The 14,811-nt window shown below is 34.5% G+C and overlaps 1 protein-coding gene across 2 annotated transcripts in view; it reads left to right on the top strand.

Annotated features, from left to right (window-relative positions):
* LOC136416046 (uncharacterized) overlaps positions 1-14,811 on the top strand; it is a 31,892-nt gene that overhangs the window by 8,580 nt on the left and 8,501 nt on the right. For both annotated transcript variants that reach the window (XM_066401027.1, XM_066401029.1), the window contains exon 2: positions 12,066-12,198. In XM_066401027.1, coding sequence (XP_066257124.1) covers positions 12,066-12,198 — 133 coding nt within the window. The remainder of the gene's footprint in view (positions 1-12,065; positions 12,199-14,811) is intronic.

The following is a 14,811-nucleotide window of genomic DNA, read 5'->3' as shown; positions in this document are numbered from 1 at the left end:
AAATCGTGAAAGGTAACAGAGTTTTCCATGCAATATGGCAGGTTGAAGACGATATGGAAGAACCGCAGTCATAACAAAGCGGTATGAAGAAAAGACCAGAAATTAAAAAAAAATATTTAGTCTCATTTTTAGAAAATTCGCTTCAGGCTTTTTGAACAGTGGTATGCCACTGTCTTCCAACTGTGAAATTCGTGAAAGCGGAGGTAAAAAAACCAAAAAAACAGCTTTAATTATCTATCCTGGATTGAACCTACGTTTTTTGAGTAACCTAGGTCTATTCATGGATTCATGAAACCTGAAATAACCTGTCATCTTGCTTTAATGCTACAACCAACTATTTGTAATAACATTTTTTTGGATTTCGTCCATCGAAACTTGAAACCATGAAACACATGAATCTAAATGGCCAAAATATGATTCCAGAATTTCTTAAACAGGAAAAAATCAAAATGACTCCGAAGTCGATATGGTAATGACCCTTTTTCTATTCAAAAGGGCTAAACTAACGTCCCTAAAGCCGCCAATATTGGGATACATTTTTAAGTGCAATCATAAATGAAGTTTCAGAGGAATTATATTACTAAACGTAAGTAGTTTCCAAATTTTTTCAAGTCGATTATTCTCCACAAAAATCTCAATTTTTTGTTTATTATACAGGGTGTATCAGAATTGTTCTACCAGCTGCTTACTGTAGGTACCTGCGACTGAAATAAGAAATAAAATTTGTATAAACAACTGTCTAACTATCCTTTAGTTTCAAGATACAGGGTGTTGAAGTTTAAAAAAAAGTTTTCATTTTTTAATTTCTAAACGGTTATGATTTTTTAACCAAATTTTTAACATGAGCTTAGCATATCGGTTGATATAATTAAAAAAATTATCAATATTAACCATTCACCAGTAGCGGAGATATGGGTGTCATGTGTTCTTTTTAGTTATAAAAAGTTGTAAAGCTCAATATAACATTTCGTTTAAATTAGTTCATCATATGCGCCAATGTGTTCAGCAAATTGTTTGCCTCTCCTTAGTTTGTTGTATTTCAAATTGTTTAGTAATAAAAAATATTTTTTTGATTAAGTGAATTTTCACAACTCAACTAAAAAAGAAGGTTTTAATTTTTTTCATTTTATAAGCTCTTGAGATATTTCAAACAAAGTTTGGGTGCAAGTTCAGTATATCGACGGGTACAAAATCAAAAACTCCTATCTTTTGTATATCAGCCAGTGGCGGAGGTAAGTGCGCGCCTGTATCTCTAAACTAAAGTGCAATTAGACATTTGTTTATATAAACTTTATTTCTTATTTCGATCACAGGAACCTACAGTAAACAGTTGGCAGAACAATTCTGATATACCCACTAATGTATAATCTATTTAAACTCTGAAATTTCTTACGGATATCTAACAGAATCTTTTTGTTATTTCAAGCTACATCTAGCCGCACCGAAAATCTCAAAGGTGATCAATCATACTTTACTTATTCCTATTTTTGAACTTCACTGGCATTTCGTTATTAAATTCGCAACGAATTAAACACACTTTCGGTTGAAGTTATTAAAGCTGGTCATCAGCCTTCAACAACCTTGATTTAACTAAGCCGTAACCACGGTCATTCATCAATTAGCTTATTCTCTACTCTAATCACAAAAATTTTCATTCTTGTAAAAATTGATTCATTTTAAAGAGTTTTTCAATGAGTTTTAAAGTCGTTTAGTACAGTGCTAATCGTGATAGATGCCTCTATCCCTCAAAATACTTCTTTCATCTTGCATCCTTATACTTGCGAATGAAAATTAGGATTTTCAACAAAGAAAGCCTAAATTTAACACCAAAATATGCAAAGTTCTGTACCCCAAGGTTGGGTTATTTTTAGTCCAAGTTCCACAGAGATGAGTAACTGTATACCTGATGGGTCATAAACTTGATATTTTAATATAGTTTATGACTTGGAAAATATACATTCATCCAGAGGAGTGTTGGTCTAAATTCGATCCACTTGAGAGGGAAAAGTGTCGATTGGCCGTTGAAAGGAAAAAAATGCTTTTTCCAAGAAAACATTAATCAGCCTATTTTTAGTGAGTACAATTAGTGTAAACAGTAATTAACTTACTGATCCTATTATCAATATAACTTTTTTATCTAATCGTAACTCCCTTGTCTGCTATGATCTATTATTTTGAAGATTTGTTTAACGGTGGGATATTCTTGGAAAAAGCAGAGTTTCACTGTAAGATCAAACAATTAGTACCGAATTAATGTTACATTTATAATTAGTGAAACTACACATTACACACTTTTATAGTAAAAGGTAAACAATTAACGTAATTATTATACAATTAAGCCAGAATTTATTTACATCTCATGAAGCTCACCAAATTTTCCTTTACGTTGGTAAACCGCATTATCGGATTTGATGGGTATGTTAACTTTTTACTGTCATGTAAATATTATTACATGTAATTGTCTAATTACACCATGGCAACCCGTGTGTAATAAGCTATAATGTGGGTCCAAACAACCGGATTTAGTCTTTTTTTGCGATTTTCTGTGTGTGTTTATTAGGACGTATTCAATAATAATTGTTTGGTACCAATGTCAGGTTAAAGTGCCGTAAATAATCTGGCGACTTAAAAATATTCGAGCAGAATGCGTTGTTTTAGAATCAATATCTCAAAAACGGTAACAGTTATCGAACGGCTTAACCGCTAAATCAGCAGAAGCAAGGGAAGGAATACTCGCATTTTGTCTTGTTAAATCTTCATTTAACTGCCCGAACACAGTACAGACTTTATGGGAATTCCGAAGGTTGACAATAAAATATGCCGAAAGGTTTATCCTAAACCCGAGGTACCATCACTAAGTGGTATGTAACAGTTGTTGGCTGTACGGTTTACCGCTGGTAAAATAAAAACCACATAGCTGAAATTTCCCAAGAAGTCATACATCCGTGCGATGCTGGACTCGAAGGACCAGAGTTTGGAGGCAACATCTGGTGGTTTCAAAAGGTAAAAAACTAGAGGCCGACAAAAGGCTAATTCTCAGACTGCGGAGATCCTCCAAACTCACGAGTTCTAGCTCTATGGTCACTAAGATAGCAGAAGAGAGATTAGGAGTGGGGAATTGAGGTTTCCACTCGATTGTCATGTCAGCTTTTACTCTTGAAATCATCAGCGACGAGGTACTCTCGGAGAAAAGAACTTAGATTAAACATATTTGTAAAATACATACTCAAAGGAGTGAAACTGAAACGAGTTTCAATTCAGTTTCTCTCGTCTGACAAAAATCGAGAGTGGTCCTTCGACCAGAACCAGCAGCGGAAGCAGTCCACTAAATTTGCATCAGTGTCCAGGGGAAAGAAGTATGAAATCCCCTGAACAATTTAACCATTAAATCAATTTGAGTTGATTGAAAAAATAATAATAATTTCACAAAATTACCGCATTTTTTCACTCAAAAGGCACGTGTGTTCTCCAGTAATTTTGACTCTTTCAAACTGAGATTTAGTCTATTTTTATAAATAAATCGTAGTAGTCTTAAACGTTTATCTTCTAAAATTTCTTAATATCATGAGCTCTTTGTGGCAGTTCGCTGCCAGCAACACCAGCACTAGACCTATTTCAAATCGATTATATTCTCCTCTCCTCTACCTGCAATGGGTTGGTATTCTTCGAATTACTTCATTAGAAGAAGGAAGAATGTTAAGAGTCGATTCGTCATCTTCGAATAACTTTCTTTCTCCTCTGAGGCCCCTTTCGTGCATTATTCTTTAGTTATTCTTTAGTTTTCAGCCTTTTCTCACCTCATCTGTGTCTATTTTTACAATTAGTTGATAGATCGATGTTTTTTGTTTGGAGGAGTTCGGATGAACTAAGGTTCGTTGTTTGTAATTGTTGTCCTATCTCTTCGTCATTATTTTGTCAAGATTGTAGTTTAAAGCGGATTATTCAATCTTTCTTTTATTATTTGAGAATAACACCTCATACAACAGTAGGGGTTGTTGGAGTGGTGGAAATGCACACTATTCTCAGTTAAAACTAACTTTGGAATAATATTTACTTTTTATTAAGAGCTCACAACGAACACTGTTTTCAACGTTTCAGTCGCAAATCTGACACTGTCTTCACCTATCTTTTTTTTAATTTCCCTTTCTGTGATGGTGATTGCCTTATGTGGTATTTAACAGTTTTTAGTCTCTTTCTATGAGTCCGAGGTTGTCTTCATATTCAAGCATAGCTAACCAAGTGCTATCCATGTTTGCTGAATAAGAGGCTACACATCATTTTTATTAAGTAAAGTACATGCACTTTCTTTGATTTTACAACTCTTTAATAGTGGTTCCTTGGTAATGATCCCAACATCGTTCCATTAAATTATGTGACCATTATCAAAGTCGTGTCGGCCTATATTTGACTTATGTATTTCTCCATTTTTAAACTAATTTCGGTATTCTTTAATTCTCTTTTATGAGCGTCCAGATGTTCCGCCAATATAAAATTTCTCACAGCCATAAAAAATTTTATATACATTTTTATAGGTTCGTTCTCGTTATGTGGTTTTGCCTTGGTGTGTTTCGCACTTAGTGCGTTTCTGCCCTAAAAATTGTTCTAATATTAAATTTATCTCCAAATCATCCTATTTGGTCGGATACACCTGCTACGTATGGTATGAAAAGGTTGGTTGACCCGGAGTTTCTCTATCGCGAACCTGGGACGCGATTCTCAGCGAGGAGCTCTAGCTCTTCTTTGCTTGAGGCCGTAGAGCTGTAGTCCTTCGGTTTGTTTTATAGACACTAAGGCCCCCACGTCCCCTCCGGTTAGGGTTCTATTTATTGGACCGGCCCATATGTGTAACAGAATTGCATAATCATTTCCAAGACTACCTCGTAAGGTTGATTTCCACTATATATTCCTTTCCATATCCATTCCGTAAACGGTCTGTAAATTATTCTATAGAGAAAATGACCTGTATCGTTTCTCCGTTCCGTTTACATGTCGCCAGTTCTATCAGTTGTGCACTATCAAATTGTACGTAATGTGTATGGAACGGAATATACAATATGTGCTCAGATGGGGTTGCCAAGAGGAGAAAGTTTCTTAGTTTTTATTTTATAAGAAAAATGTATTTTTCATGAAAGGTTTCACAAAAGTCCCAAAAATTAATTCTCATTTTCATACCAATCGTAGGCAAAACTTTTATTTATTAAGTGTTCATTACAATATTTCAACAAAAAAGAAGAGACTGCAAATAAAAATTTCACTCAATCCCTTCGCCACCTTCTTGAATGCACAGCATCAGTCTTCGATGCAGTTAACAGGTAAACTCGTTGCTCTTTCGACTACGTTGTCATTTAATTTAATTCTTGTTTAAGGTCTCCATAATAATAGGACTTAATTTTCGGGACTTAGAAAAATTTTCAACTAAATGGACCTATTTTTCGGTATGTCTCTGTAACGAAAAAAAAAAATAGAAACGGTAAGAACTGATTCAACCGTTTTGGAGTCAGCAAAAGCTTTCATAAAAAATACATTGCTTTCGTAAAATGAAAAATAAGAATTTTTTTCCTTTTGGTAACCCCATCTGAGGACATACTGTATAATGAAAAACAGCCTTTAACCATTCTAATTCCTATGTCTTCCTTTGCATTAGATAACATCACCATGTTCTTAATTTTTCGACTATAATTTTCTCCTTACTAGAGGTTCTTGAATCCGGTTTCTGACAAAACTGAAGGTGCTGTCAAAAGTCAAAATAGTTCCTTCAAACTTCAGCCATGTGTAATGTCAATAATCATCCTGAGTCATTTCGTGGAATCTTCTTTTAGCCAGATGTAATAATCTCTCCCCAAATGGGTTTTAAGTTTTTTTTTTTGTCTGCTGAGGTGTTTTAAAATTCTTCTTAATTATTCTTTCTCAAAATTTTAATTTTTTATTAGTTCATAAATTGTTGTTGAAATTCTTCAATTTACATGTGCAATTACATTTTTTCCCAGCGCTTTCTTTTTCATCTCGGTTCCAGATAATTGCACCCCTCTATCTTGCGTTCTCTACAGATTTCTGAAGGAGGTAATGTTGAATTGTTCAGATTTCATCCATAGTGACTCATTGTGTAATTCTTATAAAGTTTTTGGCAGGAAGAATTGAACTGCATTTCCAGGATAGCCAGTTGATGCCGGCAAAACTTAATCTATCCTCCCTATTTTTAGCTGCACTTTGTTTGACTTGTAACTTTGTTTAAAATGTGAAATCCTGCTCATTTTCTCGATAGTACTCGCAATCTCACTAGTACTGTTCAGATAGTACTCTCACGAAAGTTTTCTTATAGTAACCACGGTGGTGATGTAAAGGACACCGAACTAATCAATTCAGAAAAATAATTATCAGGCAGAAGAGAACTATCACGCTTGATTTTTGATGACAGTTGTCGCGATAGTTTCCTAACTGTCGATAGAGGACTCTGAAGTATCCAGTCAAGTGAGATGGCGCCGTCGCAGTAGTGATTATTGCGTCGTCTATATGGTGACATTTGTGGCGATAACTATCGTAAGAGCAACTATCACAGAAACTATCATCATGAAAATGGGTCTTTATGCATGATTGTAGATTTTAAGGATTTTTTTATCATAATTTGTGATGAAAAACTGCAAGATTTGTGGTTCAAATAGCACTAGCATCACCGGAATCACTGCTGCAAGGGTCGGTTCTTCTCCAAAACATTCGGTGGATCACGCGGAGGTAAACCCGTACCATACTTATTGTAGTTATACAATATTTCTTTTCTGGATACAAATTTTTGAACTTTTGTCCTTGAAATGCTCAGTATTTAGATCAGATTCGATACGCTGGATCCTATAGAGATTCAGCAAGAAGAAAGAAATACTCAACACCGAACTCGTAAATTAAAACAAACTTCCTGACGCACAGACGTTCCCATTAACAAACTTTATAACTGATTAACCTTGACTTTTAGTTAGCCACAAGGCACGTACACACATGCCGAAAACTTTCCATTTATCACGTGAAAAACATCTCCACATCCAGAGTTGGTGCACCACATTTTACGTAAAACAATTTGATCGGCATGCAATCTACTCGAATAAAATCCGATTCCAGTTTTGGCTCGAGGCCAACTTTTTTATATAAATAGCAAACTTGAATGAATATTTAGGTGCAATAAATTGTTTTGAATGAAAAATAGCTTTAAGGAAAAATTCCAGCCATGTGTGGTTATTTGGCATGTAGTCCTGGATCAATGAACTAAATATTAGAACGGGCATTGATTGAATACTTTTGCCTACGTACTACTGGTCATTAAGAGGTCAATATTTCGGCAAAATCTCGGACGATGAACTTGTTGGGATAGTCTTTTTATATTAAGCTTAATTGATTGGTTTAGGAGTTGTAATTGTGTTGAGAAACTTCGGTTTCTGGACACTGTTTTGATGACTCAATATTGGATAAACTAGAGCCGAAAACTCTGTCTTCCGGGGAATCGAAACAAACTTAAAGGATAAATTCATATTTCCAGAGGATAATTGCCTTTATATCTTTTTGTTTCGGCGTCAATCGAATGGCATTCAAATCACGCATATTGCTCTAATAATCCTCCGATATTAAGTATTACTTTGTGCAAGTATCCACCTTGAGCCACGATTGCTTTCTAATTTCTAGGCCAAGTCTCCTTCAAATTGTCTGCAGGTAGTTAACAAGGTTTAGAGTTAACATGGGGATCGAATTAAAAAAAAAATTAATTAATATAATCCGGGTACCTATCAGTTTTGTCAATTTACTTAATAAGGGCACGTTATTATAGAATCACATATCAACATTCAGAACCTCGTCTATGCTCAAATTAAATACCGAATCAAATACCAACACTAATCAGACCTAAATTAATAGCTATTGACAGAAACTTAATCCATGTAGGTTTGAAACAAATACCTCTAGGTAATTATAACGAGCTCACTTTTTTATACTCTTATGCGTCTAATTAATAGTACCAAACCCATTCCTAACAAACTCTTATACAGGGTGTCCCAAAAATATACCGACAACCTTTAAGGGGTGGTGGGGGACATCAATAAAAACTTTTTTCTTTAATAAACATGTGCCCGCAAAGCAAAAAAATACGTTAATTTCTCATTTGAAGAACCTGCACCAATGAATTGGAAGAGGTTCTGTTGCCTGGCCCGCGTGTTCTCCCGATCTAAACAATCTGGATTTCCCCTTTGGGGTTATCTCAAATCTCTAGTCTACGAAACACCTATTCGTAATGAGAAAGATCTCTTAGCAAGAATAATGGCCAGTTGCACACATCTAGAAGCTATTCCCGGAATATTCCATAAGGTCTGCGAGTCATTGAACCTTTGTATTGAAGCAAATAGTCAATATTTTGAACAATTATCCTAAGCGATCGTTTATTTATCAATAAAGCTACGTTTAACATGAACAAAAAATGATTATAATTACCAAAACCGTGTTGCGTTTTTTCTGCTTAAACGATCCATTTGCGGACATATGTTTATTTTTAAAAAAAGTTTATATTGATGTCTATCACCACTCCTTAAAGTTTGTCCGTATATTTTTGGGTCCCTGCACAATTCAGCTCTATATCTCCATAAAATTCCCGATATTTCATTGAGTCAAAATAAAGCAGTCGTATAAAAAAGGAACAAACTGGAAACCGGGTTTCATGGTTGATGTATTTACAGAACTTTCCATCAAACCTAATTAGAATTAGAAACAGAGAGGAGTGAGATAAAGGTTGGACTTTGATGGATTCGGCTCAAAATCGGATAGAAGGATTTTTCCTCCGCGTTATTTTGCCTTCCCTATTTTGAATAAAAGCCCGTAGGAATAGGTATTTTTAAAATTAGAAATTCCCCACAAAGAAACTGCTCTTAACTTAATACTCGCAACAACTATAAACAAAAACTCGATAAATTTTGAATTCAAATACTAAAGCAGCATAAAATCGACGGTGTTGACATCGAAATTGCTTCAACGGAATCCCGGAATTTGGGTCGCATTTGCTCTCCAAAGTAAATATCTTTTCCAGAAAATCGGTCAGATTTAGGCTTGAAAGTTGAATATTTTGCATACCTGTCTAAATTTGTTTTAAGCGCACTTTACGTTTCGACGGAATATCCCAAAATGATAAGCGTATTTCCGAGTTTTTATTGTTTTATCAACCTTTATTACCATTATTACAAGTATGACGCAAATGATAAAGAGACTGACGTAAATCAGAATGGTAAGCGCAGACAGATTTAAGAGATGGAAGCCAATGTCAATTAAGCCCACTTGAAATTTAAGTGGTTGAGTGTATTTTACTGGCATGTGAGTGGTAGGATTTGATATATAGCATACTATAATTAAATATCTTTCGGATACATCATTTAGTACACACCTACAAGCAAAGGTCACTTACGTTTTACTAAAAGCAGCTCAACTCGAGTCGAGCTTTATTGTCTTAAATTAAGACGTGATTGACAAAGCAAATGACGCCAAAGTAAATTAAGTTGCATCTAAACCAATTCATTCAATAAGATAAAAATATACGAAGAGAGAGGCATGAAATTATTCCGGTAGAAGCACCGCAGCAGAACAAGCGGAAGAATAACTGTTAAGCAGTCGAGTTGCAAATTTCCATTTTGTAATTTCTGCTCTCTTCATATTTATCATACTTTTGCGAAGAACGCTGAAAATTTCGAACACATGGAGTAAGGTAAAATCGCAACCTGGCCTCAAGATACTGGAGGTGACGGACCTAAGTCCGAATTAACAAGGACTAAGCGCGTTCAAAAGATCCCTGTAAATGAATTTCAGGCTTGGAAACTCCCAAAAATGTTGTGAAGGCCCGGAAATGTTACTTTTACCGGGCGCCCTTGCATCGCGAATAAAGCAGAATTTGCTATTTTAAATGCCTAAATATTTAAATAAGAAGAAATATTACCTTAGTTGGCCTTGGTACCTTTTCGGATATAACTCAAAATACATTTGAGCTGTTTTCGTACTGTTTCTATTAAATTTGTAATAAAGTCTTAACATATCTCGTTTTCTTTATTTGTGAAACTCATTTTCACTGGAATCTGCGCGCGCCGATCTCGCTTGACAAGTCCTGACATGTAATACGTATAAAAGAAAATCGTTCGATGGAGTCAAGGCCAACTAAGGTAATATTTCTTTTTATTTAAATATTTGAGCATTTAAAGTAGCAAATTATAGGAAGTTGTATACCAATGAAATCAGAATGAAACGCACTATTTTTCTGTCGAAAGATCCAATATAGCGCCCATAAAAAAAGTTGATGATGGTAGACGAAAGATGAAACGTCGAATGACAAATCTGAACACGTCCTCGTGTAGCTGAGAAAAAGTGGCAATGAAAATGTGCTTGGGTTTTGGACTTCCTTATCAAATAATCTTAAAAATAAATAAAAACGAAATCTCCAATTTTTAATTTTTTTCGAATATCTTCGAAAGTACTTGGAAAATTCAAATTTTGAACATACCATTTGGTCAAGCCGTAAATTACGTACTTTTGTCCCCATTTAAACTTCTTCGTATCTCCTCTAGTTTCCGAGATCCTAATGGTGAGGGTCGAATTTGAAATGCGCTGTATATACTATTTCATAAAATGCATACTTTGAAATAAAAGTTTAAGAATCTCCAATGGTCCTTCACGAGAATCAAGAGTCCTTGTTCATTGAAACCAAAATTACTAATAAATGTGAATTTAACGAAATTATGTTAATTTATGACACCCCCAGGAGTCAGCTCTAAAACGGTACGGATTGTCTACTATTCATCAGTGCTTAAACTAACTCCTTTATAAAAGGTGAGACCATTCGAGGACAACAGTGAACCTCAAATTTTCCAAAAATGCTCAGAACAGAAGCCTCCAGCAATTCTTTTTGAAATTCGAAAAACCAATACCTGCGAGTTCGTTTTTCATCGAAATCAATCACCAGGAACCTTAACAAAAATTTTGGAAGTCCCTTTTTCAGAAAGTATCTTTTGCTGGTAAACCAGAATGAAATTCCAAGAATACATCTTCCCAAGAAGTCCAATATTCCGGGTATGAGGCGCTCGTCAAAACAAGCTGACAAGACTTCCCAAAGTGGCCGGAATTGTTTGGGAAGTATTCTGGAAATCCAAAGGGCTAAAAGTTGCTGGCAAATCTTAACCTGAAAATATTACCTTGCGAATTCTCTAGATTCCCTGGGGAGGCACATACATCTAAAATTGAACAACTTTCCCAAACATCTAAAAAAGGAAATTCAGATTTTAATGGTGCCCGGAAATCCTCTGGAAGGGAAGAATTGCTGAAAAATTATCATTGAACCGTAAAGAATAAAAGGACTTCTGGAGAAAATCAAAATATTCAGGAATACTTCGTTTTTCTAAAATTTGCTGAGTTGTTGAGGGCCGTTTCTATCTCTACATGCAATTACACCCTTAAATCAAGGTTCCTAATTCAATCTAAAACTTTTGAAGGATGTTTTAGTACTGTTCGACTGCGAGATTTGTGACACACATGAAAACAGTCTGATCGAAAACCGCTGCATTACTCGATATCTGTGTAAAAATAATATCCAAACGATCGGAAATTTTACATGCTTATACTAAACTTTTATATGTTTATCCTGCAAGGAATTTTCATGGCTGATCCCGGATTTTCATAAGAAAACATCTAATATTTTATATCAAAAACACGTTTTTAATGATGCCGAAAACTAAACAACCTTCTTAAACACACATATAGCCCAACTTCCTTTTGCCACTAAACGCGGATGTACGAAGAACAAAGATGTATTATAGAACTAAAAGGGAAGTTCCTTCCGTCCCGTTTCGTCTTAAATGTCTTTTTTGTCAACTTCCGACCAATTTACTATCTGAATTACTACTTAAAACGCGAAGGCGAAGAACTAATAAAGCCGAGGATGGGAGAGGAGAATATAGAGTTAGAGACATTGAACCTAATATTATAAATTAGAGCGTAATAAGAGAAAGTTTGGATATTATTCGAGTATAGTCCGAGCTCATCACCCTCTCTCATTTGAATTCCAGCATCATCATAGACGATTTCGACTCAAGCAAAGAGACAAAAGACCAGAAGCCCGCTCAGACTACCAACTCAACTCCCGCAGCCCCGAGAGTCTATACGAGATCATACTCGGATGCTTCCATTAAGAAAATATTGGTACGTAATTTCGTGGCTTAAATACTCTTAATGTTCATGGAATGTTTACAAAGCCCTGCTGAAACATAGGGCCTTACCAAGATTAACCTATTTCGAGTTAGAAGATCGTGTAGTGTTATCGACACTGACCGCTCCCAGAAGGAGTAATTACCTTTGAAAGGTAAGACGCACAGCCATTGTAAACAGGCTATTACTGCCAACTTGAGCCCTTGTTAGGCTCTAGGCGATCTTATTGGATTTGTCTCTCAATCTCTCCAAGTATTAAGCCGATTTTTCTTCCTGTTTGTTTTCAAAATTTAGATTTATGTACAGGCTTAGCTGCTGAACAACTTCAAGAACTCAGAGTGGCATTCGTAAATAATAGTTTTTTTTTTAATTCCTTCAATGTTGAATCTCTGTACTCTATGAGTGATTCAGCATAATTCTTATCAAGCACAGATATCACATAAAAATTATTTTCTAAATTGATTTTTATTTCATGTTATTATAGATCTTTCAAAGCTGATAGGCATGCAGGGTATTAGAAAAAAGTAGGTCAATCCATTAACGATAAATTCATTGAATAAGAATCAGACAACTTTTATACTATTTTTCATTTTGCATACACTTGAAAGTATTAATTTAATATCTGGTGCACAACTTTAACATATTTCCACACATTAACTATAATATCAGAAGAAAAATCTAAGAATTATTGTGGCTTAATTGAAAAATGGAGATTTAAGTACCTCTTTCCTAAGTTTCTATTTCTACGCCCATGACTTCCTGGCTGCATTTTAAAAAATTTACTTCAGGTTTACCACTAAGGGTTTCCTCATATCTGGCTTTCAGTGAGAAATCATTAGGGTGGAAAATGTCCTCTAAAGGATTTGAATTTTTATAGAAGGTGGGATCTAAACATACCGGATGTTTCCGAAAATGTGAGCAATATCCCTGAAATGAAAAGTTCTTGGCAAAAGGTTGTAAATTGTTTTTCAAAAACTCATACCTTCCGGAAATACAGCTCTTCAAAATTTTATAGCGAAAATGGTATTTTTTAAATAACTTTTCTTCCAGTCAATGAAATTTAACGATTTTTGGATCATTCGTGTAACATATCAAGGGTTAATAAAATAGGACCAAATACTTCTTTCTATATCTGCAGGGAGGTGGAAGGGAGCAACTCCTTGATCCCTAAACTTTCAAGGTCTTCGGTTTTTTAAACTATTATGTGGTTTATGAGATTTTCGGCATACCTAAAAAAAAGGTATTCTTAGTTGCTGTACGTAAACCACATCGTTTTTCAGAAAACTACCATTTTATTAAAGGACGTATTTTATAAAAGTAATGGAATTTTGCGGTTATTTTTCACTGCATCACCTAGAAATCAAAACAAACAACATGTTTATGTTAAAATTGTTAAAAATAAATTTATTACTTTGAAATAAATTTATTAAATTTCATCATCTGGAAGAAAAGTTATTTAGAAAATACCATTTTCGCTCTAAAATTTTGAAGAGCTGTAATTCCGTAAAAGTAAGTTTTTGGAGAACAATTTATAAATATAAATATAATCTTTTGTCAAGAACATTTCCGAGATATTGCTCACATTTTTGGAAACATCCTGTACATTTAGGTCCCACCTTGTATAAAAATTCAAATCCTTTTTAGAGCACCTAGTTAATACTCAAATTATCCTAGGTAGGGCTTAGAATTTTACAAAAATTATTATTTTTATTATACAGGGTGTAACCGAACGTCTTGGCTAAACTTCACTAACGTGATCTATGAAACCAAAAGGTAAAAAAAGTTCTGATGGATGTTTACAACGTCTTCGTTTAAGAGATACAGGGTGTTGAAATTTTATTTTTTTTATTTGGGCTTTCTTGAATATAAAGATGAAAATATATATAATATAATATAAGAAATAAAAAACAAAAAATAATCTTTTGGACAAATGTCAAAAATGCATATTAATAAAAAAAACGCATTCAACAACTTTCCATTCAGTAACATCATTAGTTTTAGATGCGTTTTTTTTCGGAAACCGTTGCTTCTAGCAACACCGACAAGGTGTACCTTTTTAAAGCAAAAAAGAATATTTGCAGTTGAAATTGGCATACAGTGTGGGACAAAAAAGTTAGGGTCGATTAAAATGTGATGGGACCCTGTATGAGGCACCCTCTATCAGTAATCAAAAAATGTAGATAATATTTGGGCTTTGCGTCATAAAAAAATCCTGCATACCAAATTTTGTCCGATTCTTAGACCTTTGTCCAAAAATATCCAAAAGAAACGAAATAAAAACACTAAATTTCACACCCTGTATATCTTAAACAAAAGCCTTGTGGACCTACGTGCATAGAAACTTTTTTACGTTTTGGCTTCATAAATCACGCTGGTGATGTTCGGCCAAGACATTCAGCTACACCCTGCATTTTCTATTACTGCCACTTTAAGCCCTTGTTGCCCTTACGGTCCTTTGTACTAAATTTGTCTCTTTTAACCTTTCCAATTATTAACTCCGCTTTTTTATTGTCCCCTAAATTTAGATATGGCCTTAGTTGCCAAACAATTTCAGTTATAAAACTAGCTGTAATAATACATATATCAAGAATGATAGTGATAAAGAAC

The sequence above is a fragment of the Euwallacea similis genome, chromosome 22 (assembly GCF_039881205.1).
Source record: "Euwallacea similis isolate ESF13 chromosome 22, ESF131.1, whole genome shotgun sequence".
NCBI classification, from domain to species: domain Eukaryota; kingdom Metazoa; phylum Arthropoda; class Insecta; order Coleoptera; family Curculionidae; genus Euwallacea; species Euwallacea similis.
The sequence above is the reverse complement of the archived record's forward strand: the minus strand, read 5'-3'. Positions and strand labels throughout refer to the sequence as shown.